This window comes from Vigna unguiculata, chromosome 1, assembly GCF_037176805.1.
Source record: "Vigna unguiculata cultivar grain cowpea cultivar isolate G323 ecotype 2 chromosome 1, ASM3717680v1, whole genome shotgun sequence".
In the NCBI taxonomy this organism is placed as follows: domain Eukaryota; kingdom Viridiplantae; phylum Streptophyta; class Magnoliopsida; order Fabales; family Fabaceae; genus Vigna; species Vigna unguiculata.
Window position 1 is genome coordinate 2766537 of NC_140792.1, and position 27103 is coordinate 2793639.

At 35.5% G+C, this 27103-nt stretch overlaps 2 protein-coding genes across 2 annotated transcripts; both read left to right on the forward strand.

Moving 5' to 3' along the window:
• The first annotated feature begins 404 nt into the window (after positions 1–404).
• Positions 405–5012, forward strand: LOC114180751 (amine oxidase [copper-containing] gamma 2-like). The gene is made up of 5 exons (XM_028067047.2): positions 405–501; positions 778–2305; positions 2591–2704; positions 3122–3669; positions 4601–5012. Exons 2-5 carry the CDS (start codon positions 986–988, stop codon positions 4809–4811), a joined length of 2193 nt encoding a protein of 730 aa, XP_027922848.2. The 5' UTR covers positions 405–501; positions 778–985; the 3' UTR covers positions 4812–5012.
• Positions 5013–21039: 16027 nt separating this feature from the next.
• On the forward strand, positions 21040–23875 carry LOC114164078 (amine oxidase [copper-containing] gamma 2-like). Its single transcript, XM_028048622.2, has 4 exons — positions 21040–22361; positions 22628–22741; positions 22819–23366; positions 23472–23875. Exons 1-4 carry the CDS (start codon positions 21099–21101, stop codon positions 23680–23682), a joined length of 2136 nt encoding a protein of 711 aa, XP_027904423.2. The 5' UTR covers positions 21040–21098; the 3' UTR covers positions 23683–23875.
• The last annotated feature ends 3228 nt before the right edge of the window (positions 23876–27103 follow it).

Consider the following 27103-nt stretch of genomic DNA (forward strand, 5'->3'; position numbering starts at 1 on the left):
TCAAAAACAGGTGTTTATAAATTCTTACCCTTTAAGCCAGCTGATATTGTAATATCCATTTCTAAATTTGAGGATTCGAATACTCAAAAGATATGTAACTGTATTAAGATACAAGTTTTTATAAATAGTTTTTAATTAGTCTTTGGTTCTTAATGAATACGCTGATATTATTATACTATTAAAGTAACTGCATCATTTCTGATAAGTCTACCATTTTAAATGCAACTAAATTAAGAGAGGACAGTGTATAAATAATGATTCTCAGTATCCTAACGAAGTGGACAAAATCTGAGAAATAGGACTATGGTGGGTTAACATTGGTTACTGCTGAATTTTTTCATGTGGCAGCAGCAGCAGAAGAATAGAGATAGTAAGTAACCCCAAGTTATAGAGATCTTGGTTTTACACGTTGAAGCACCTTATCTTCGAATGACCCTTTTGCAAGATAGAGTTGTTGTGGTAAAATCACCATACGATTTTGACCACGAAATTACAAAACTGGTACAATTTTGAAGTTTTGATACGATTTGAATTTGTTACATATTTTTCTTTAAGTTTAATCGAAATCGTGTCAGTGTAGTGAGATGATTTCAGATTTTGTGAAATAAACCGAAGTAATACCAACCCAACCATTGTGATATAGCATAATTTATCTGTGTACTGTTACTCTTGTAGTAAGAAACAAAATTGTGAGACTGTTAAACTGCTAAAGTCTCTCTCTGCATAAGATTCTTTTATCCATTTTTTTATCGCAAGTGGTTGATTGTTTCTGTGCAGTGTCAGCATGACTAGATAGCAAGTGTCTGAATCAGAATCCTGGTTTATTTTAATTTGCAAAGAACTAAGTTGTTATAGAGAGATTCCTCCAATTTTCAACTTCCACCGTGACCATACTCACGTGAAGCTTTGTCAAGATAGAGAGTGTGTACTTCAACAACAAGAGTACACAAACTCTCTCAACAACACCAGTGATATCTGTGTATCCATGGAGGCCAAAAACTTGTGGCGCTTCCTGGTTCTTTCAACTGGCGTGGCAATAATTTCACTTCTTAGCTGGCTTCACCTTCCATCATCATCTTCCAACAAGGAGGTTCTGAACTGCAACCTTTACTCTGGATGGTGCACCTCAAAGAACCGCTTCTATTCCTCAGCACGGCCTAAGGAAATCAAGAATCCATCACTTTCCACTCACGACCACCGGTCAGAAATCCCTCAACACCCCCTTGACCCTCTAACAATCCAAGAGTTCAACAGGGTCAGAACCATACTCTCTTCTCACCCTCTCTTCAAGTCCTCATCCAGCTACACTCTAAACTCTGTCGTCCTTGAAGAACCAGACAAAAAACTAGTCCTCAAATGGAAAAAGGGTGATCCACCCTTGCCAAGAAAAGCTTCCGTGGTTGCAGCTTTGAAGGGGGTCTCTCATGTGCTCACTGTGGACCTCGAAATCAGCCAGGTGACAAGCCACGAAACTGGCTCAGCTTCGGGGTACCCCACCATGACCGTGGAAGAAATGGTGGGGGTGCTGGAGGTTCCCCTCAAGAGCACCGAGTTCAACCGTTCAATCACCAAACGCGGTGTGAATTTAGCAGACCTGGCTTGCTTGCCAATCTCTTCAGGGTGGTATGGGACACCGGTGGAGGAGAATAGAAGGTTGATCAAGGTGCAGTGCTATTCCAAAGAAGGCACTGTGAACTTCTACATGAAACCTATTGAGGGTGTCACTGCCTTGGTTGACATGGATAGAAAAGAGGTGCTGGCTATTTCAGATGATGGCCAAAACATCCCTGTGGCTAGTGGTGCCAACACTGATTACCGTTACTCCATTCAGAAGCTGAATGGGGAGTTGAGGCTGCTCAATCCAATATCCTTGGAGCAACCGAAAGGTCCAAGCTTTACTGTTGATGGGCACTTGGTGAAGTGGGCAAACTGGGAATTTCACCTCAGACCTGACCCAAGAGCAGGGACCATAATTTCACAGGTCAAGGTGAGGGACCCTGACACATCAAAGATGAGGAATGTCATGTACAAAGGTTTCACCTCTGAGCTATTTGTGCCTTACATGGATCCCACAGAAGGGTGGTACTTTAAGACATACATGGATGCTGGTGAGTATGGATTTGGGTTGCAAGCAATGCCATTGGACCCCTTGAATGATTGCCCTCGGAATGCTTACTACATGGATGGTGTGTTTGCATCTTCTGATGGAACACCTTATCTCCAACCCAACATGATTTGCATCTTTGAGAGTTATGCTGGTGACATTGCTTGGCGTCATGCTGAGTGCCCCATCACTGACCTCAAGGTAAGATTTTCTCTCACACCAACCTTAAACCAAAGTTTGTGTTACGTTTGATGTCTTGAAACATCAGATTCAAGCCAAAAGTTACCATATATGTAGAGCTTGTTCGTCTGTGAAAATTTGACAACATGTGCACCAAATCATCATTCAAAACAGAGTTAAAATCAAACCCCCACATAGCACTAGTTTGTTGCAAGTTCAATGATCATGAATCACTGTGGCCTGTTCTTCATATAGTTCAATGGATTTATCTCTTAAATTTATTTTGTATTTGGGCTATTGTGGCAGGTTACTGAAGTGAGGCCGAAGGTGACACTAGTTGTGAGGATGGCAGCTGCAGTGGCAAACTATGACTACATCGTGGATTGGGAGTTTCAAACCGACGGGCTAATCAGATCAAAGGTTAGAGATGGAAATTCAGTTTAGTTTGTATGTATTATTGTTCAGCATTGATACTCCCGAGAAACTCTGCAGGCATGTGTACAATAAACTAATCAACGTTTGATGTGATACGTTAACATAATACAAAAAAAAAAAGCATGGCTCCAATCCAAACACCATGAAAGCTTTCTGTATAATAAACTAATAAAGTTACGTGATACTTTATCTTTTCAAGTGAGGCTGCAATCCAAGATTCCTGAAAACCATTGTCACATTAATTGATCACTTGAACGCACCTTTTTCAATAATGTGTCCCTTACGCAATATGTTGGATTATAGCAAAATTGACAAGTTGCACTATAGATTGATGATTTGGGGTGAGATGAATGAACTTCTCTTGATTGATGATAAGGTTTTTGTCTTATTTGTCTGATGCAGGTTGGACTGAGTGGTATCTTGATGGTGAAAGGAACTACCTATGAGAACATGGACAAAGTTCCCTACCAAGACTATCTTTATGGAACCCTTTTGAGTGAAAACATTATTGGTGTAATCCATGATCACTATATCACATATCACCTAGACATGGACGTTGATGGGTCAGACAATTCATTTGTAAAGGTGAACTTAAAGAAGCAAGAGACGAGTTCAGAAGAATCACCCAGAAAGAGTTATTTGAAAGCAGTTAAAGAAGTGGCAAAGACAGAGAGAGATGCTCAAATTAGACTTCAAATGTATGAGCCCTCTGAGTTTCATGTGGTGAATCCAATGAAGAAAACAAGGGTAGGGAACCCTGTTGGGTACAAATTGGTTCCAGGTGCCACAGCAGGTAGCTTGCTGGACCCAGAAGACCCACCACAGAAAAGAGCAGCCTTTACCAATAATCAAATATGGGTCACCCCTTACAACAAGAGTGAGCAATGGGCCGGTGGCTTATTCGTTTATCAGAGCAAAGGAGATGATACTCTTCAAGTGTGGTCCAACAGGTCAAACATTCTTTTCATGATTCTACCTTTTTTATGTCATGCTCCAACACTGCTCTTTCTCAACATATACTTTATGATTGGTTCAAATTAATGTAATCCATCAATTCAGAAATAGGACCTCTAAATTGGAAATTGAAGATAAGCCGTTGAAGTTCATGTAGATCCATCACTTAAAAAAACAGGACCACTGACTTTGAAATGAGAGGCCAATAGTTGAAATTCATGTTGATCCTTCACTTTCGAAGTAGGACCACTAAATTAGAAATCCGAGGTAAATAGTTGAAATCCATGTAGATCCATCAATTGATAAATAGGATCACTACATAAGTGCAAAGAATTCGATCGTAAGTCTAACTCAATTTTACAAAATCGACTTGTAAAGTGAAGTTTGTATTCATATACATACTGTGAATTAGTCTTGTCTGTAGTCGATGTGTACTTCCCACAACAAGAAATTGAGAGACAAATAATTTTACCGAGTGTAGAGTGTGCCGAAAAGAATGGTTAGACTCTTAAATTTATATGCGTATTCTTGAGGAATTAGTCTTTTATTTGGATATACCAGAAGAGTTGGTGAGAAAATGAAAGAAATATTTTACATGATGCCATTCTCATTACATATTGGCAAATAAGAATGGAGAACAATTTAAAATCATTGTTTGTGAGGTATATAACCATACACAATTTAGGAACAACAACATTTGATTTATTATTTCATGTCTTGTGCTGTCATGGATCTATAAAAGGAAAAAGAAACTGTCGTGTACTCAACAAACTTAGGTTGGACAAAGGGCTCACTCACCAAATTCTGAGCTTTTTTGACTTCAAGTTTAATTGCTACTACCTATAATGTGACTTTATATCTAGGGTCTGATGTTAGTGGTGAAGACATCATATTGATTTGTGAAAGTGTTTGATGTTTAATATGCAGGGATCGTGGAATTGAGAATAAGGACATAGTATTGTGGTACACAATAGGATTTCATCACATACCATGCCAAGAGGACTACCCTATAATGCCTACTGTGTCATCAAGTTTTGATTTGAAGCCTGTTAATTTCTTTGAGAGAAATCCGATCCTTGGAGTGCCTCCTAATTTTGAGGAAGATTTACCTGTTTGCCAGGCTCATAAATCAGCTTGACCTAGATGCATGCTTTATTTATACATCAAGAAAATGTTGTGCCCAAACATATATTTAAATAACTAGTAAGGACACCCAAATTTGGACTATCAGGTTATACTTTTAGAATTTTAGAATGTGACTTGAATCCAAAATGTATATTGTATTATCCTGGTCGATATTATTAGTTTAAATAAATCAATATAGAAAATTTATAATTAATCAGCATTTAATAATTTTTTTTTAAAACATAGAAAAATTTAAAACTTTATTTCGAGCGTTTAAATCCAAAACTATAATCCAGTTTAAATATTAAAATTTCAAATCTCATAATCATACTGGAATCGAAATAAAAGAAAATACAAGTCTTTAAATCAATGTTCCACTAGCCTTCTTTCCAACGTTGTGCATCCATATCCTCACCTAGAACACCATTTGCTCCTGTGTAACAAGTTACACGATCATCGCCAAACACAAACAGATATGGTGAGTTAGGATTAATAGAAAAAATAAACAATACAATGAGACTTAAATATCGATTATTAAGTTTAAACCAACAACCCCTTTGAGGACTCCCATCCTCAAACTCAAGTAACCACAACCACCACCGTGCACATCCTAACTCTACACCCTTATATGATATCCTTAAGATGACTCTTGTTGTCACAAGCTCCAACTCATGGTTCAACCATCTACCGACCACCACTTGTAGATCACATGCAGGTATTATCCAGTTACGGATTACAATTTGTAACATCGAGTGGAGCTCCCCAATACGGACCATAATCTGTATTCATCACAAGACTACCAGCCTCATCGGCTCCGACTGTGAAGAGCAATCAAGTGAACCGTCCGTACTAGCCACAACTAGCACACTTACACCAGAATTCCAATACCATCAGGCTCCAACCTAGAATAGCCACATGTTTAACTCCCCATTACAAGCTACAACTCGTAAATGGGCCCTCAGCAAGTCATCTCCTCAAGGACTTCATCCAAAGCGGTGTAAAAATCCTCCAACACAACCCAACTCTGCACGCAGAATTGCTTGGCACAACTCCAGCGTCGCCAGGCAAAACATCGTTCCAGAACACATAGAGGGCACCACAGATCACTAGACACCTCGCGTTCCAATGGTCACTATCTTGGCCGCTATCGCCTGACGGCCTACCCTATGTCGCCAGGCGCCACACCAATAGCCTCACTCCTACTGGTTTTTGGCACTTTAGGACATGTTCCAAAGAACCCAATCACCACGCATGCAGTCCATGACACCAAAAATGTTCATCTAGTCATAATATTATGACTGAAACACACTTCAACAAAATCATTTACATAATGATTTCACAACTTGAGATCATACCATCACTTAAATGTTGAACAAGAATCCATTACACATATTCTTTTACCAAGTAAGCATGTCATATTGATTTCTAACCAAAATACAATTTGCACATAAAAAAAAGTTCCCAAAACAGGAACTATTCCAATGTACACATGCTCAACCAAGTCTAGCACCTATATGAAATCACATGTCATACATTTGTCCCCTTCCCAATACCTTTTGCCAAATAGGTCAATCTCATTTAAAAACAATCTCGATAGAACCCCTAACCACCCAACTTCCACACAACGCTGAGAAAACCAGTGTGCACATATGCACTGCTCCGTCGCCTGGCGGTAATTCACGTATTGCCAAGCGGTGCATCGTTGGGCATATCCTAGATTTTCCTGCACTGGACGAGCCCCAACCCCAAATAATCGTCCATATTCATGAAATTTCCCATAAAAGTCATTCAATTATGGTTCCAGCCTTCTTACAAATTCGATTAAAACAAACAACATAACAATTACCATAATTTTATAACATGCATCATGATCTCTAATTCTTCCCGACCCCAAAGTTAACCCACATGCTTATCCAACCAACAATTCCCCCAATTGCATTCATCACATAGTCATTCCATACAATTAATACAACCAAAACATTTATAAGGAGTACAAAAACCCCAACGGGTCCCTAAAATTCCCAGCAATCCACAAAACAGAGAAAATATACCACCCCCTATGCGAACCCAAAAACTGAGTACTTTATTCATGAGTCGCCTGACGGCTTTGAAGGCCCGCCAGGCGGTTTCTGGAAAATTCTAGAAACACGAAAGAAACCCAGATAATTTGACAAAAACAAAACCCTACATGCATCCATACATTACGTAATATAAATAATCAAATTTTAAAGAACTCAGTGCAGCTCCCCTAACCTGGATTTATTGCACCAAAGCTCTGCTAGAGTTTCTTTTTGCTCCGAAAAGATCACTACCCTTGCCTCCACACTAGAACACGCACTAGCTCTCTTTGAATTCAAGTGTGTGCTTGGAAAATCATTCCTCTGTCAGCCCACAAATGAATCCCCACCAGAATCTTACTGTTTCCTCTTTACTTTAATCTTAACCTAAGCATTTCACTAACATTACTAAAAAATGAAAATTAAATGGAAGGGATAAATGACCATCAATTGTCATTTACTTGACGGTTTCCCAACCCTTCTAGTTCCCCTCTATGAGAGCTAGGGTTTCTGAACATCTCTTCTCACAGCTAAAACAATCTAAACGCAAAAGGAAATATTTTGTTTTCACCAAGGTTCAAACCCTTACAACCCAATTACCAAGTTAATACACAAACCAACAAGTCATTTCATGTTTCGTGATAATTCATACTCATCTATGATTATATTATCACACTCCATGGTCAAACATCCATGCAAAATAATAAAACAATTAAATAAAAATAATAATGACATACACAGGACTCAAACCCGAGTCCTCTCAACTCATTCAAGTAATCTCAACCACTTGAACTAGTATTATTTCTTGTCTTAACTCTCTACATTAATTAACTTAGGAATTCCCGCCTCGTATTTATTAAATAAATATTTATTTATTTATTTAATTTTCCCAGGTCGTACATATATCAAAATTACTTTTTGCTATTTGGTCTTAACAATCTTGCTTCTTTTTTTAAGAATTTGATGAAGAAATGAATGTTTTGATAAGCATATGAAATATATTAAGGTTCTACCCTAATCAAGATAACTAGTGGACTAACCCATGTAATAAACATAAGTAAATATGATAAAATGAATAAAAATAATTTTAGCAGGGTTATTTGGGTGGTTTTAACCCTCGGTAAAGGCGTTTCTTGCAATTTGCTTTTTCCCTTAAAAAACAAGCATTTTTACCGGATTATTAGCGATTTTTGGAACCCCACATTATTTATTGACGATTTTTGGAACCCCGATTACTTACCGGCGTTCTAGAACCCTCGTTATCTATCGACGATTTTTAGAACCCCGTTACTTACCTGCGGTTTTGGAACCCCTAGTACTTCTCAGGGATTTTCAAAATTTTTCTAGTTTGAAGTGGTTTTAAATCCCCAGTGGGTTTTTAACCCCTGCAATGCAATTCATCATTTATTGATGTTTTTACTTGATGTTTCCAGTCCCCTTAATTTTATTTGTTACACTTTTTTAATGCACATAATTCCTAAAACATATCAAATAAAAAGCAAAAATTATTAAATTTTTATATTTGTTTATAACTAGATGTAATATTCATAAAAACAAGGAACATCATCTATAAGTTAAAGGTAAATAATAAAGTTTAAACGTTCAAACTAGTGAAATATTACAATATTTTTGTTTCTTCATAAAAATAAAATAGTGAAAGTTTAATAACATTCTTCAATTATCGATCTTCATTTGAATCATTTGTTTCTTCATTAGGAACACTCCCTTGATCAAATATCTAAAATAAAAAATAATCACAATTAGTAAAGATTTAAATATTACTGGTGATGGATGAAATATAGGAAAGTCATGATGCAATTTTCCTTGATAATTTTGTACAAAGAAGGTCATGATGTTGTGTTGTTCCCATCTTTCAAAATTATAACTTCATTGTTTCCCAAATGTGGCAATATCTGGGTTTCTCTTGCCATTGAGTATCAAACTTCACAAACTAAGATTACTCTCTTAAGAATTAGCACCAGAGGAAGGTACTATAATCTTCCCTTCGTAATTAAACTTTTGATTTTGAGCTTTTATTGTAAAGGGGTTTCTTTATATGATAAGTTAACTAGAGTGTGAGAATATTCAAATCAGAATTTTCTGAAAGGATAACTAATTTAAGTGGCAGTTGTATTATGATAGAGATGAAGATAATTTTTGTGCTTTTACTTGAAATTTTATTGTCAAAACAAAATGGTTTTTCTTTTTGCAGCAAAATAAAGTTTATAAACGATTATATTTTACACCTTATTGCTGTTAGGAGATATTTTCTATGTTTTAAAATTGCAGATTTGTTATGTTTTATTTAAATTTCTGTTCTAAATAACGGTCTTATGCTGACCGAATCTTAGGGGATTGTGGGAGCTAAATATTAGCTACCTTATTATTAGAAAACTGCCCATTAATTTTCGGCAGAGTGAGGGAGAGCATTTATTTTATTTTATTTTGCATTCTATTTAAACAGTGTAATTTGATGAAATAGATAAAACTATTTTAGAATGCATACACAAAGCTTTTACTTATCATAGTTACGTTCACAATTTGGTATCAAGAGCTTCGTCACAAGGCCTGAACCAAAAACTTACTTGTGAGTGAGAGAGAGAAAGAAACACTAGAGAGCTTTGTTTTCTGAACTAGGTTGGGAAGAGTGATACACCGGTGAGGTTTGGGAAAATAGTGAGTGCTATTAGAAATGGCAGTCACAAGCAAGTACGTTCAACCTGCCATTCCCAAATTTGATGGTCACTATGACCATTGGGCCAAATTAATGGAGAATTTCTTGCGTTCCAAGGAGTATTGGAACTTGGTCGAGCATGACATTGATGTTGTCCGAGACAAAGCAACTGCATCAGAAGCAAAGCTTAAACGACTGGAGGAACAACAACTGAAAGATTTGAAGATAAAGAATTATCTTTATCAAGCAATATATAGAGAGATTTTGGACACAATACTAAATGATGATACGTCCAAGTTTATACAGGAGTATATGAATCAAAAATTTCAAGGCTCTACAAGGATGAAACATGCGCAACTGCATGCCTTACGAAAGGAATTCGAGACACTACAAATTAGGGAAGGAGAATCGGTTAAGTCATACTTTGGCCGCACTCTAAAGATAGCCAAAAGTATGAAAGCAGTGGGAGAACGTATGGAAGAGAGTGTCATCACTGCAAAAATCTTGTGGTCTATGACTACGAAATTCAACTATGTGGTATGTTCAATTGAGGAATCCAACAACATGAATACCATGATTATAGATGAATTACAAAGTAGCCTATTGGTGCATAAGCAGTGAATGGCATGCTCAGTGGAAGAAGAGTAGGTTATGCAAACAGTATTTGATGAGAAGAATGGAAGAGGAAGAGGAAGAGGGAGAGGAAAAGGAGCCTTCCAAGGCAGAGGAAGAGGAAGACAAACATTTTACAAGAATGAAGTTGAATGTTTCAAGTGCCATAAACTTGGACATTTTCAATATGATTGTCCAATGTGGGAGAAGAAAGTAAATTATGCAGAAATGGAGGATAAAGATGAATATGAGGAAGAAATCTTACTAATGGTCCTAGCAGAAGGAAAAAAAGATGAGTGGTTCTTGGACTCAGGATGCAGCAACCACATGAGTGGTAACAAGGGATGCTTCTCAAAGTTAGATGAAAGTTTCAGAGGCAAAGTAAAGCTGGGAAATGACATTCACATAACTGTAATGGGGAAAGGAATCATTAAAATGAAGGTGAATGGTGTGATGCATGTTATTACACATGTATATTACGTTCCTGAACTGAAAAACAACTTATTGAGCATAGGACAACTTCAGAAAAAGGGCTGCACGTCAGAATTTAAAGCAACACTTGTACCATTACAGATCCTGAGAAAGGAGTACTATATGAAATCCCAATGAATGCTAGCAGGATGTTTGTCTTAACAGCAACTATGGAAGCAAATATGTGTCTTTAGATGAATACAGAAAGTAACTCTCAACTTTGGCACAACGGGCTAGGACACTTAAGCTATGATGGCTTGAGTACTCTTGCCTCTAAACAAATGGTGATAGGATTACCTCGGATCACAACTCCTCGAGAGGCTTGCACACAATGCTTGGGAGGAAAACAACACAAACATTCAATGTCCAAAAAAGGAGTATGGAGAGCCTCCAAGAAACTGCAGTTGGTTCATGCAGATATGTGTAGGCTAATCAAACCAACTTCTAGCAGCAATAAGAGATATTTTTTAAGCTTCATTGATGATCTAACAAGGAAAACTTGGCTATACTTCTCAAATGAGAAGTCTGAAACGTTTTCCTTGTTCAAAAACTTCAAGGCCTTAATTGAAAAAGAAGCTGGAGAAAGCATTATTTGCTTAAGAACTGATAAAGGGGGAGAGTTTTGCTTAAAAGAATTTGAGGAGTTTTGTAGTAATCAAGGGATAAGGAGGTAACTAACGGTTGCTTACACTCCCCAGCAGAATGGGGTTGCTGAAAGGAAAAACAGAACCATCATGAATATGGTTCATACTATGCTGATTGGAAGACAGGTTCCAAAACTTTTTTGGCCAGAAGCTACAAAATGGTGTGCACACATTTTGAATAGAAGTCCTACATATGCAGTACAAGATCATATTCCAGAGGAAGCTTGGAGTGGAATAAAACCCTTTGTTGACTACTTCCGTGTGTTTAGTTGCCTAACTTATGTCCACACACCAGACCAGCAACGATCTAAGCTTGACAACAAGAGCAAACCTTGCATTCTGTTTGGAGTCAGTGATGAATCAAAGGCATACAGATTCTTTGATCCAGTCAACAAGAAAATAATAATCAGCAAGGATGTTATTTTTGAAGAAAACAAAGGCTGGATTTGGGAGCAGAGTGGAGTAGAAAATCATCTAGAAATTGCTGTAGAAGAAAGCAGTGACTCACAATCTGAACCAAAGGAGGAGCAACCAGAATCATAAGTTGTCAGAAATGACTCTCACACTCCCACATTGAGATTCCAGCTGAAGGGAAGGCAAAAAGAAATAGAAGAAAACCAATATGGATGACAGACTATGAAGAATGGGGCAATATATACAATGATAGCAATATTAGTGCTATGCTAGCAGCTGAAACTGATCCAGTAACATTTGAAGAAGCAATTAAAAGCAAGAAGTGGCAAGAGGCAAAGGGGAAAGAAATGATGGTTATAGAGAAAAATCAAACTTGGGAGTTAGCTCATGCTCCCAAAGATGTAAAACCGATTGGAGTAAAATGGATTTACAAAACCAAACTCAAGGAGAACGGTGAGGTTGAAAAGTTTAAAGTAAGATTGGTGGCAAATGCCTATGCATAACATTATGGAATGGACTACACGGAGGTTGTTAGGAATCCAAGTGTGAGTCTAAATCCCACATTGACCAGAAATGAGAAAGTAGAGCACTATATTAGAATAAAGACCCATAAACCCATTGCCTTAAGGTTTTGGGTTGAGAGTGGTGTCAATGTCTTATGTGGTTGGGCTCAGGTCTCATTGGTGTTGTTCTCCCCGGTGAAACCCCCTCTGTAAAACCTGACAAGTGGTATCAGAGCCGATGGTTAAAAACCGGCTCAAACGAGTGCAGGTCCCTGTATCGAAAGTCTTCCTTTGTAAAAAACCTAACAAGTGGTATCAGAGCCGATGGTTAATACCGGCTCAGACGAGTGTAGTACCAGTATGGTCCTAGTATCGAAAGTCTTCCTGGCAAGAGTCCCAAGTAAGGGTTCCAAGTAAGCATGTCCCGTTAAGAAGAACGGCGGTACAGAAAAGGGCAGAAAATGAGTACTCGTGGTTGGGAATGCTTTCGCTGGAGGGGGAGTGTACCAATGTGGTTGAAGGGACTCACCCTTGAGGGGGAGATTGTTAGGAATCCAAGTGTGAGTCTAAGTCTCACATTGACCAGAAATGAGAAAGTAAAGCACTATATAAGAATCAAGACCCATAAACCCATTGCCTTAAGGTTTTGGGTTGAGAGTGGTGTTAGTGTCTTATGTGGTTAGGCTCAGATCTCATTGGTGTTGTATCTCCCCAGTGAAATCCCCCTCTGTAAAACCTGACAAGTGGTATCAGAGCCAATGGTTAAAAACCGGCTCAGACGAGTGTAGGTCCCTGTATCGAAAGTCTTCCTGGCAAGAGTCCTAGTTAAGGGTTCCAGGTAAGCGTGTCCCGTTAAGATGAACGGCGGTACGAGAAGGAGTACTCGTGGTTGGGAATCTCCCCCTCAAGGGTGAGTCCCTTCAACCACATTGGTACACTCCCCCTCCAGCGGAAGCATTCCCAACCACGAGTACTCCTTCTCGTACCGCCGTTCATCTTAACGGGACACGCTTACCTGGAACCCTTAACTAGGACTCTTGCCAGGAAGACTTTCGATACAGGGACCTGCACTCGTTTGAGCCGGTTTTTAACCATCGGCTCTGATACCACTTGTCAGGTTTTACAGAGGGTGTTTCACTGGGGAGAACAACACCAATGAGATCTGAGCCTAACCACATAAGACACTGACACCACTCTCAACCCAAAACCTTAAGGCAATGGGTTTATGGGTCTTTATTCTTATATAGTGCTCTACTTTCTCATTTCTGGTCAATGTGGGACTTAGGCTCACACTTGGATTCCTAACAGAGGTATTTGCACCAGTAGCCAAACTAGATACTATTCGCATAATCTTATCCATGGCAGCTCAAAATGGGTGGTTTATATTTCAAATGGACGTGAAAAGTGCATTCCTTCATGGAGAACTGAAGGCGGAAATATATGTTCAACAACCAACTGGATTTATAGAAAAGGGACAGGAAGAAAAGGTGTATAAATTGAAGAAGGCACTCTATGGGCTCAAATAAGCACCTAGAGCATGGTACAACAAAATAGAGGCATATTTCTTACAAAATGACTTTGAAAGGTGTTTTTGTGGACATACTTTGTTCACAAAGTCAGCAAAAGAAGGTAAATTTTGATCGTAAGTCTATACGTGGATGATTTAATTTACACTGGCAATGATCAAGGTATGTGTGATGAGTTTAAGGAGTCTATGATGTCAGTTTTTTATATGACTGACTTGGGAAATATGAGGTATTTTCTAGGAATTGAAGTTTTGCAGAATACAAATGGTATTTTTGTATGTCAACGAAAATATGCACATGAAGTATTGATTCGATTTAATATGGTGGAGTGCAATCCAGTAAAGAATCCAATTGTTCCAAGAATGAAGCTTTCCATAACTGACACAAGACCTAAAGCAGATGCCACACTCTACAAACAAGTAGTTGGAAGCCTTATGTATCTCACAGCAACCAGACCTGATATGATGTATGTGGTCAGCCTAATTAGCAGATTCATGGAGAATCCTTCAGAAAGTCAATTGAATGTTGTCAAACAAATCCTACGGTATATAAAGGGGGCTACAGAGCTGGGCATGTTGTAGAAAATGGGAGAAGATATAACTCTAGTGGCTTATACAGATAGTGATTATGCAGGAGATGTAGATGATGGAAAGAGCACATCAGGCTTTGTTTTTTCATTAGGAACTGGAGCAGTTTCATGGTCATCTAAAAACCAACCAATAGTGACACTATCTACTACAGAGTCAGAGTACATAGTTGCAGCTTCATGTGCATGTCAATGTACCTGGATCATGAGAATTTTGGAGACCATTGGTTTTAAAGGACAGAATCATATTCTCATTCTGTGTGACAACAATTCAGCTATTAAATTGTCTGAAAATCGAGTATTTCATGGTAAGAGTAAACACATTGATGTTAGATTTCACTTCTTAAGAGACCTTGTCAAAGAAGGAAAAATCAAACTGAGTCACTGCAGTACTCAAAATCAAATTACTGACATAATGACTAAACCACTTAAGTTGGAGCAATTTATGAAAATCAGACGTATGTTGGGCATGATTGCAGCATCAGATGTAAACTAAAGTTTTTGGACATTTAGTTTAAGGGAAGGATTGTTAGGAGATATTTTCTATATTTTAAAATTGCATATTTGTTATGTTTTATTTAAAGTTCTGTTCTGAATAACGGTCTTATGCTGACCAAATCTTAGGAGATTGTGAGAGCTAAATATTAGCTATCCTATTATTAGAAAACTGTCCATTAATTTTCGGCAGAGTGAAGGAGAACAGTTTTTTCTTTTATTTTGCAGTCTATTTAAACAGTATAATTTGATAAAATAGATAACACAATTTCAGATTGCATACGGATAGCTTTTACTCATCATAGTTACGTATTTTTTTGTTTGATGTGATCAAAGCAAGAACATTATAAGAAGGGTTATTGAAACAGTGGGTGAAATACTTACAAATTATAATCATTACATGGAGAGACAAAATAACTAAATAACAACTTATGAATGCATAACATCCACACAAATCTGACCCTCCTAAATATCCTTCAACAGTAAATATATTCAAACAACCACAGTCTTAATGATAACATGATGAATATAATTTAATATGTACAAATCTGAAACTCAATTTATCAAAAGTTTATCGGAAATGAATAAACTCATGTTCAAAATGTTAATATTTAACGACCTCAAACCATATCTTTCACCAAATTAATTAATAAATATTGAACGTCAAACATCAGAAAACCATAATTGAATAAATAATAATATCTTCGTAAAAATGTCACTCGAAAATAAGAGTATATAATAAATATAATTAATCAATTTTTAAGTATATGCCGATAAAAAAATTAAGTTTATTTGTGGATTTTAATTGAGTTTTTTTAATTTATTGTATATTGAAAATTTTTATATTTTTTTAATTAAATTCACATTGTTTAATTTTTTATTAATCAGATGATGTGACTATATATCATTCTATGTCTCCTATCTTACTTTATTATTTATGTGTTAATCAATATGAGACACTAAAAATATTAGTTAAGAAACTAATCAATTATTTTTTTCATTAAAGATTATGGTAAGAAAAGGACAGTTTTTTTAGCTTTTGGTCATTGTGTGGTGTTTGATTTAGAGAAATGTTAGTTTATGTGTGATTTCTTTATGAGATTTGATGTAGGTAGGAGACAGACTTTTATGTAGGTTCTGCACCACCATGGCCCATATTTTGTGGATATTTTGAACGGAAACGTTGAAGCCTCTTACCCCTTCTCTCTAACCTCACTACACAACATTATTAGAAAGAAGATTTTTTATTATGTATTTTCTTTTTTCGACTTTGGAGACAGAACACCTGTGATACAATTAATATATAACTACAGTTAAAATTAAAAGAGTGTTTGTACTTGAATTTGAAAAAAAGTAACAAGAGGTTCTTGGTCAAGGAGATGATTAACCCAGAAGAGATTTGACTGGTAAGAAAATGTGTAGCTAGACAAAAGATTGTAATTATCGGAAGTTCCAAAAATTGTACTTGGTATATTCTAATGTGTTTGTTGCTTGTACACATATTTGTTATGATTTTGACATATAGGTTAATTTTGTGTATAAATGGGATGAAATGGAGTCTACATTGTTTGGCAAGTTTAGGTATACGAACAAACATACAGAGGTCAATAAGTGTACCACAATCCAACAAATAAACGAAGCTTCAAAGATGGTACAAATCTTTAAGAATTGGATTGAAATAAACCGGAAAACAAAGTCTTCCAAAATGATGATTGTATTGTCAAACACCATGGTACACGAAAAATAATTGTCTTAGGAGTCCTAGTGTTTGATACTTAACTCTCAATCATTAATGCAAAAAAGGTTTATAAAGTAACCAATTTTACATTGAATGCAGCGACATTCGATGTTAAAAATGAGCAGTAATATTTTTGTAAATATTTTGTCAAAATTGGCGTCGGACATCCTCATAACCAACATCAATTTTGAACTTGATGTCAAATTTAGAGTAGTTTGACGTCCTTTAACGTTTGTTTTGAGGGAGTCCTCGATTTGGACTCAAGCTTTCATTCTACTTAATTGCATTTTGCATTAAGGTTGGTTTTTTCATTCACGTGTGTCCTAAAGATTGCACTTTTGTGTTTTTGCGTTTTGGTTCAAACTTTTCTTTTTTGTATTCAATTGTTGAATGTTCAGATCTGAGATGTTGATCACAAATTCAGAGTTGTGAAGATTTGGGGTGAAAAACCTCAAATTAGTCACAAATTCTAAGGTTTTTTTGTAGTATTTTTCACTCATTTTTTCATATTTTATAATTGTCATTGGAAAATTATAGAAAATTTTGTGATATATTCTTTAATTATATATTGATTTTTCATAATTTTAATGGAGGAAAATATCAGTGTAAAATAATAAAAAAAACGTACAAATTGACATATATTGTTTCTACTACATGCTACAAATGTAACATATGTTAATTATTAATCCATGTTTGTTCAAAGATAATAAACATCAATTTAACGTTTTTTTTATAACGTTGAACCTTTACCAAACATAAAAAAATATCTAAAATGACATACGTCAAAACCTTTTTTTGTGTTAATAAAAAAAAATTATGTTATATATTTCTAATGTTATTAACATACAAAAATCAATAAATTATTTTACTTTTTAAATCTTTATGTATATCATTAATTTATTATTGAATATTTACAATTTCAAGTTTTTAAAAAAATAACGACAAATCTTTTAATCTTGTAATTTTATAAACATAAATTTTATTCATTCACATTTTTTCATGTTACTAATATATTTATATAGTATAAAAACAAATTAACTTTATTATTGAATCAATTTTTCAATAATTTGTTTGGCAATTTATTATTATTATTTATAAAACTGTTAAGTATCATTTAAAGTTTTTATATTATAATTACTTATTTAACTTATAGCTAAGTTGTTTTATTTTCTGTTTTTTAATTTAAAATAAATAAATATGAATACTACATATTTTAACTCAACACAACACAAATAATTCCTTTTTCGAATTCAAATTCAAATAACATAGTGTTTGAATTTGACAAACACAAGATTCTTGATTAAAAAAATGATCAATCCAAAAGAAGTTTGACTATTGAAAATTTTGTCACCAGAAGAAACGTCGTGAAATTATGAGAAATTCTAAAAATTTGTTTTACTTTTTTTTTTCAATCTGTATGTATTTTGATAATTATAATGAAACATAAAAAACATCAAAACTTTATTATTAAATATTTTTTATTTTTTATTTTTTCTTAAAAATAAAAATAAATTTTTTTCTCTCTTCCATCATATTTTCTAAGCACAAATTTTATTTATCTACATTTTTGCGTGTTACTAATATATTTACATAGTACAAAAACAAATCAACTTTCTTATTTATCTACATTTTCAATAATTTCTGGGGCACAATTTTTTTTATTAATTACAAAATTGTTAATATCATTTAAATTTTTACATTTAAATTATTTATTTAATTAATAGCTAAGTTTTTTTTTTTGTTTTTTAATTTTAAATTAATCGATGTTAATACTACATAATTCAACACAAAACTAATAATTCCTTACTAAAAAAATTAAATATATATATATTGTAACATCCTATTTAATAGCTTTCACACTACCGAATCAAACATTATATTATAATCAAGCAAAGCAGACAATAGGATATAACTGTCATATAAAATTTTATATATACAGCTGGTACAGTCATCCAAAAATCACATGAAAACACTCATGGCAAGTGTAGGTACAAGAAAAAGGATAAACTGCACATTCCAAAACTCCACAGCATCAAACCCAAAAACTACCGCGGAACCTCTCGGTAAAACATCAACTCCTGCTCAGAAGAGGGGTATCTTCATCTGGATTCGGCTCTGCTCACACCAACCGTAGGTGATCATTGCAAAGGAGAACACACAAGGGCAAGCAAACATAAACAAGAAAGGTAAGCTAACTGAAATAAGAGGAAATGATACAATTCACAATAGAAATATCATTCATAACACATAGCTCGATTATATAATTCTAGACTCGATATCTAGATTGTGTAAGCGACATTAGAGCTCTTGGTGGCTTGCACCTGTAACGGTTCCCAGACTCTGTAGAGTTTGGACACAAGGAGTATTCACCCGACCGTTCCCAAGGTAAGTCTCTTTCGCGTCTAGGACTTGATCAAGTCCAAAGACTAGGACCTCTTGCTACTCCTCACGACATAATCCATTTTGCTCTATCTGAGCGTGAATGATTATTGGAGTTTCAAGATACCAACCAATATGGTTTCCTCACGTCCTTACACACACTAACAAGTTCACCTGAATTTCCCTTGAAATTCTATTCCAACCACAACTCCTCATAATTCATATTCATCCAATTTCATCATGCAATACATTGATAATGACATTCCCAAACATACAAGGGACTAGTTGCACAAAACCACATTAAAACATATAATCTTACTGATAAAAACAGAAACTGAAGCACCCCACTGTAGTGGCTCTCGCTCAAGCTAGACAATCTAGCCCAGACGAGAGGCCATCTTGCTCAGGCGAGTCAGTCTTGCCTGAGCGAGGCCCTAACAGTGGCAAGAATAAAAAATCGGGCGAACTCTCGCTCAGGCTAAGCTGGTTCGCTTAGACTAGAGTGTCTCTCGCTCAAGCGACCCTAGCTTGCCTAGGCGAGACTTCGCGCAGGAACAGGAGTGGGTTTTCTGGTGTTTTCGCTCAGGCGAGAGTCACTCGCCTAGGCGAAAATACCAGATTATGAACCTGTTCCCACATGCAGCAGCCCAGATTCCTCATACACAAATCAATCACTCACCAATTCATGCAATTTAAACATCATTTCAACACTTAAACATGCAATTCAAACTCATCAAATAGATTTCTATACGAATTTAAGTAAAAAGGTTAGCTTCCCTTACCTTTTCAATGATCACAAGCAAATTCAACTCTCAACAGGAAGATGATTCGATTTTAGCACCTAAGGAGGCGTAGGGATGGAATGAACAGCTTGGGAGGAGATTCTATGCTAGTCTCAGATTGGATTGCTTTTCAATGATCACAAGCAAATTCAACTCTCAACCGGAAGATGATTCGATTTCAGCACCTAAGGAGACGTAGGGATGGAATGAACAACTTGGGGAGAAGATTTTTTGCTAGTCTCAGATTGGATTGTTGTTACATAAGGAAGAAAGCAAAATTTAGAAACTGAATTGGAGCCCAAACCCCTTTGTTTGTTAGAGAGAGGGAAGAGAAAATTGTGAGAAAGAGAGGTGCAAGATGAGTGGAGTGATGTTTCTATCTGGATGGTAGCAAAGAAAGAGAGTAAGTACACGGAAAGAGAAAAACAAAAAGGGGTTCTCACATATATTTTGCTACAAAATTATTTTTTACCACATATATTTTCATCAAAAGTACATTTTTTGAAACGTATACTTTACCAATTTATTTTTCTAAATTATTATTATTCTCTTAAAATATATATATATATATATATATATATATATATATATATATATATTTCTAAATCATTACTTCTCAAAATAATCAGTTTCCTAGATTATTATTATTTTTTTAATGTATTTTTCTAAATAATTATACCTTGAAATACTTAGTCGTCTAAGTCATTATTTTCAAAATAAATATTTGTTTACACGATTTTTACAAAGTAGCTAATTCTTATTTCTTATTTCTAAATTATTTTCTCTTAATTCATAACAATAGAAACAAAAAACAAACATACATTAAACTAATCCAGATTCAGTTGTTCAATAATTAAATTGTGACTATTACTCTAACGACAACCTTCCAATAGTCGAATTCTAAATTGCTAGTGATTCATGTTCCTCTTGTAATATTAGTTACAATATCCTATTTTGAGAAAAAGAAAAAATGGGCCAAAATTTGACTTGTATGTCAAGGGTCGGTATACGGAATTCTAATTTATTTTAAAGAAAATAGTTTTTTAATTATTAAATTTTGACAAGTTTCTTTTATTTTAGGTATTGTTTTTAAAATTTTTTATTTTTTTATTTTTAATATTTTAAAATCATTTACAAAATAATAAATAGTATCAAAAGAAAAAGATATCAAAATTATTATATTTAGTAGTTAAAATATTATTTTCATTATTTTAATCTGCAAGTATCGTTATCATAGATCATGTTTGCAGACACCTGGACCCAAACATTGCAAATCATCGTCTCCTAACTACCTGACCCCATAAACATCAGAGGACAAGTCCCATAAATGCATTCACGTCAAAGTTTTCATTATATACTGTCATAACAATTCTTCTTCCAAACCAAATATACCCATTTTATCAATCTATCTATCCATACATGGAAGCCAGAAACTCATGGCGCTTCGTGCTTCTTCTGGCTCTAGTTTTACTTCTCACATGGCTTCACCTTCCATCACTTCCAAACTCTAAATTTCACTCAAGATGGTACATCCCAAAGAACACCTTCTACTCATCATCCCCTACCTATCATCACCTTGAATCAGAAACTCCTCAACACCCTCTTGACCCTCTAACAATCCAAGAGTTCAACAGGGTCAGAACCATCCTCTCTTCTCACCCTCTCTTCAAGTCCTCGTCCAGCTACACTCTAAACTCTGTGGTCCTTGAAGAACCAGACAAAAAACTAGTCCTCAAATGGAAAAAGGGTGATCCACCCTTGCCAAGGAAGGCTTCCGTGGTTGCAGTTGTCAAGAGGGTCTCTCATGTTCTCACTGTGGACCTCGAAATCGGCCATGTCACGAGCCATGAAACCGGTTTGGTTTCTGGGTACCCCATGGTTACTGAAAGGGACCTGTACGGGGTGGGAGAGGCTACCCTCAGGTGCCCTGAGTTCAACAACTCGCTCGCCAAACGTGGTCTGAATTTAGATGACCTGGTATGCTTGTCGCTGTCTTCAGGGGGGTATGAGAAACTGGAGGAGGAGGAGAATAGAAGGTTGATGAAGGTACAGTGCTTTTCCAAAGAAGGCACTGTGAACTTCTACATGAAACCAATCGAGGGTTTCACTGCTTTGGTTGACATTGATAGTAAAGAGGTGCTGGCTGTTTCAGATGATGGCAAAAACATCCCTGTGGCTAATGCTTCCAACACTGATTACCGTTACTCCATTCAGAAGCTGAGAGGGGAGATGAGGCTGCTGAATCCAATATCCTTGGAGCAACCAAAAGGTCCTAGCTTCAGTGTTGATGGGCACATGGTGAAATGGGCAAACTGGGAATTTCACCTCAGACCTGACCCAAGAGCAGGGATCATAATTTCACAGGTGAAGGTGAGGGACCCTGACACATCAATGCTGAGAAATGTAATGTACAAAGGGTTCGTATCTGAGCTATTTGTGCCCTACATGGACCCCACAGAAGATTGGTACTTTAGGACATACATAGATGCTGGTGAGTATGGGTTGCAGTCAATGCCGTTAAACCCTCTGAATGATTGTCCACGAAATGCTTACTACATGGATGGTGTGTTTGCATCTTATGATGGAACACCTTATCTCCAACCCAACATGATTTGCATCTTTGAGAGTTATGCTGGTGACATTGCTTGGAGACATGCTGAAGCCACCGTCGCTAGCCTCAACGTAAGCATTTCTCTCATGCAAACCTCATACTACAGTGTGTGTGTGTAAGTGAGTGAGTGTGTTTGGTTTGAATCAATGAACGTTAAAGACCTTATAATCCAGACACACTGTTAGAAGCAAATCCCCATGTACTGTTTAGTTTCTAATTATGGATGGACACTTAAAATTATGAACTTTGACTATTTTGGAGCTGTTGTTCGTTAATTGTGAATAAAGATTGTTTTATCTCTTAACTTTGTTTGGGTACGTGCTGTGGTGACTGACAGGTTTCAGAAGCAAGGCCAAAGGTGACACTAGTGGTTAGGATGGCAGCAATCCTGGAAAACTATGACTACATCATGGATTGGGAATTTCAAACCGATGGGCTAATCAGAGCAAAGGTTAGCGAAGAAAATTGGCAGTCACATGAGACATAATCAATCAAAATTTGAAACTTTTATGCATTTGTCTTATGCAGGTTGGACTGAGTGGTATCTTAATGGTGAAAGGAACTACCTATGAGAACATGGACCAAGTTCCTGAAAAAGAATATCTTTATGGAACCCTTTTGAGCGAAAACCTTATTGGTGTAATCCATGACCATTTTATCACGTATTACCTAGACATGGATGTTGATGGGTCAGACAATTCATTTGTTAAGGTAAACTTAAAGAGGCAAGAGACGGCTCCGGGAGAATCACCCAGAAAGAGTTATTTGAAAGCAGTTAGAAAAGTGGCAAAGACAGAGAAAGATGCTCAAATAAGACTTCAACTGTATGAGCCATATGAGTTTCATGTGGTGAATCCATTGAAGAAAACAAAGGTAGGGAACCCTGTTGGGTACAAATTGGTTCCAGGTGCCACAGCAGGTAGCTTGCTGGATCCAGAAGACCTACCACAGAAAAGAGCAGCTTTTACCAACAATCAAATATGGGTCACTCCATACAACAAGAGTGAACAATGGGCTGGTGGCTTATTAGCTTACCAGAGCAAAGGAGATGATACTCTTCAAGTGTGGTCCAACAGGTCACACATTCTTTTCATGATTCTACCTTTCTTAAGTAATGGTTCAATGCTAATTCTACCTTTCATCATATTGATTTTTGAAAGTGTTTGATGTTTAATATGCAGGGATCGTGGAATTGAGAATAAGGACATAGTTCTGTGGTACACAATAGGATTTCATCACATACCATGTCAAGAGGACTATCCTATAATGCCTACTGTGTCATCAAGTTTTGATTTGAAGCCTGTTAATTTCTTTGAGAGAAATCCGATCCTTGCAGTGCCTCCCAATTTTGAGGAAGATTTACCGGCTTCTAAAGCTCATGATTCAGCTTGAGATTCCATTATTGGCTCAACAATCATGATTGTAGGAAGAAGACCCCACAAGAATGTCTACCATAGGTCGGAATAAATTTTATCAGTTTGTACGTAATCTTATTTCTATTCTGTACGCTACTTATATTTTGGAGTAATGTTTCCCATCTTTATTAATATAAGCAATAAAGACAAACAAGCATGGATAAGCATAACTGTTTCCATTTTGGTATTGACTAAAGGTTGTAGAAGGATGGTCTTTTGGTGCAACCATCCTCTTAGCCAAATTAACATAATCCTAAATATGACTTGATATCCCTAATGTTTCTACGATGGGAGACAAAGAAACGTATGTTTTTAATCTGGCATTTTGTAGACCATGATCATCCTTCTGATTTTAAACCTGTTAGGATTCTCATTAACTTTTAACGAGCCAAACTAGTTTTCATTCATTTAAGCCCATGTCAATTTTAGTTTCACCACGCGTGGTATAAAGATCCACTAAAATTAGATCACTTCTATTCAACTCAACTAAATGTAAATAACTAATACATCACTAACACAAAAAAGCCCTATAACGTCACCCATATAACGTCCGTCCAGAAAAAGTCCCACGTTAAAAATGACTGGTGTCATTTTTGTGAATTATTTGACTTTTTTAACGTCTGCCCATTCCAACATAGACATAATTTAACGTCTGACCCACAGACCCCGACGTTATGTAAAAATTAACGTCTGAGCTCTCTGTCTCCGACTTAATTTAACGTCTGACTCATTCTGCCCCAACTTAATTTAACGTCTAATCCCCTCTGTACCAACGTTAATTAACGTCTGACCATGCAGTCCTGACGTCAATTTTTGGGTTTTCTCTACGCGAAACGTAGAAACCCTAACCGTTTCGTCGCGCCACCATTTTTTTGCGAAGCTTCTCTACCAGTGACCACCATTCTGAGCTCCTCCAGGTAATTTTCGAACGTTTTTCACCACCAAAGTTGTTGGGATTTGATTATGGATTGACTTTAGGCGTTTTGAACCGAATATTTTTCGTTTTCATCCCCATTTGCAGTGTTTCGCGATCCTTCCTGATGGTGACCATTATTCCGACCTCCTCTAGGTGAACTTCGAACATTTTTCACCACCAAACTGGTTGGGATTTGATTGTGGATTGATTTTAGGCATTTTCAACCGAATATTATGTGTTTTCATCCCCATTTGCATCTTTTTGAGATTATTTTGTTTGTTATCTCTTTTTCATTGTATGTATATAATTGGTTGTATTTTTTTATTTGCAATTATAATTTTTATCTTAGACTATTTTTTTTTAGTTTTTTTGGCCTATTTCTTTTTTTAATTGAATTTTTATAATAATATTTATAAAATTACGAAATAAAATTATATTTATTGTTATTTGTAAAATTGGACTAATTGTATTTGATTTTTTAATATTATTGTTGCATTAATTTTTATTTTATGTATGTAGATTTATTATGGATTCATTGTGGACCAAGGTCGATCTTTCGTCTATGGATTCATTGAACCTCAAACCATTCAACTTTCGGGAAACTCACATGACCACATCAAACTTTATTTGCAAACATAGATGGTTGAGTCAAATAGAGAGATCTACTTTGCGCCATACATTGATGCGTAGGTATTTTTGCTAGTAATATTTTATGAAGTATTATTATGAAGTACTTGTGATTTATGGTAGCTATCATTGGCAACTATATGTCATCATTCCAAGACAATGCACAGTTGTATGGTTTTATTTGGTTTTATTTATGCTATAGGAAGATTCCACCTGCTTTGAAAAACATGTTACAAGAATAAGTATTGCTTTTTTTCAATCCTAACCTGTGTATCTACTTAGTTATAGAAACTAACATATGTTTTATGTTTCTAAAATTTCATTAGCATTGTGGGTAAGTCTAGAGGCCAACAACTTAAAGTATTATATCAAAAGGTTAGAACTCATTTAGTTTAAAGTTATTAATTTTTGTATGTCAACTTATGACTTTGATATGTGTTTATTTTATTTGTAATATTTAGTGTAACAAGCAAGAAGATTCATGGGAATTGTGTATATTAGTTTAGAATATATGTTGAAACTTAAGTGTTATTAGATATAATTGTAACTCCAGAATTGTGCTGAAATTATTATGAAACTGTTCTAGAAATTTGCTGATTTTCAGGTGTGGGAATGTTGTAAAAACAACCAAATTTAAAAAAAATATATATAGCATTTTGACGTCTAGTGGTGCTCTAACGATGTTATTTAACGTTTGAGCTTACCATGACTGACGTTATTTAATGTCTGTCAAAGCCCAACAGAAGTCAAATTGCTCTGTTTTATGGCTCCATTTAGCGCGAAAATTGACGTATGCTACTTTTGGCCCCGACGTTGGATAATGTCGGACCCCTACTGCCCCGACGTTAAGTGACGTTATTTTGTTTTCTGACATTATTTTGACGTCACCATGTACGACGTCAGTGTTTGGACAAACATCAAAGGTCAAAAATATCATACATTAAAAAACTTATATATATATATATATATATATATATATATATATATATATATATAATAATATGTATAACCCACGTTAAAAAATAAAATTTTTAACATCTTCCATTTGGACTTCATATTCATTTATGCATTTATATTACATGAAAATAACATGTAATGTGATGCTAGTCATATCTATTCCCAACTATTCCAAAAAAAAATCTTTATAAAGATCTAAATAAATCGTAATATATATATATATATATATATATATATATATATATATATATATATATATATATATATATATATATATATCACCAAATATTATCACAATAGAATTATGAACATTAACTTTATTCGTGCAGAAAATCCAAATAATATAAATATTTGGAAAACAAATAATTAAAGAAGATATTTGACATAAATGAATAAACTAAGGTACTATAAGGAGTTACACCCATATGAACAATGTGCTTATGAAAGACTTATTATTTGGAATAGAGAATCAAAGAGTTATTATCAGAATATATTTACAATGGTCTTTCAATGCAATCAACCACATGTAAATTAGTGATAAAATTTCACAGTCATATTTCATGGTTCGATTCCTCAAAACAAGCAATGAACTCCGCAACCATGGTTGAAGAATTTATGATAGTTTGTTTAACCTACTTCCAAGAGATAGATCTTCTGGCCAACATACAGATATATCTAGATGTTGAGTGTTTGCTGTCTTCATATCCAAATAATCAGAGTTAGAGTATCCAATGATCTCTAAACTGTTAGACTTTTGATAAGAGAGCATATGCCCTTTTATTCTCTTTAAATAACACATTACATGATTTACTGCCTTCCAATGTTGCATCGAAGGATTACTCAAGTATCTTCCCAAAACAACCACTACAAATGATATGTCAGGACGAATACATACTTG

Bases quoted from the DNA above. Each gene is read 5' to 3' on its own strand.
- LOC114180751 (XM_028067047.2), top strand. From the start codon at position 986: ATGGAGGCCAAAAACTTGTGGCGCTTCCTGGTTCTTTCAACTGGCGTG. The intron at 2,705-3,121 runs GTTAGAGATGGA...TGTCTGATGCAG, and splicing joins ACGGGCTAATCAGATCAAAG to GTTGGACTGAGTGGTATCTT. The intron at 3,670-4,600 runs GTCAAACATTCT...TTTAATATGCAG, and splicing joins CTTCAAGTGTGGTCCAACAG to GGATCGTGGAATTGAGAATA.
- LOC114164078 (XM_028048622.2), top strand. From the start codon at position 21,099: ATGGAAGCCAGAAACTCATGGCGCTTCGTGCTTCTTCTGGCTCTAGTT. The intron at 22,742-22,818 runs GTTAGCGAAGAA...TGTCTTATGCAG, and splicing joins ATGGGCTAATCAGAGCAAAG to GTTGGACTGAGTGGTATCTT. The intron at 23,367-23,471 runs GTCACACATTCT...TTTAATATGCAG, and splicing joins CTTCAAGTGTGGTCCAACAG to GGATCGTGGAATTGAGAATA.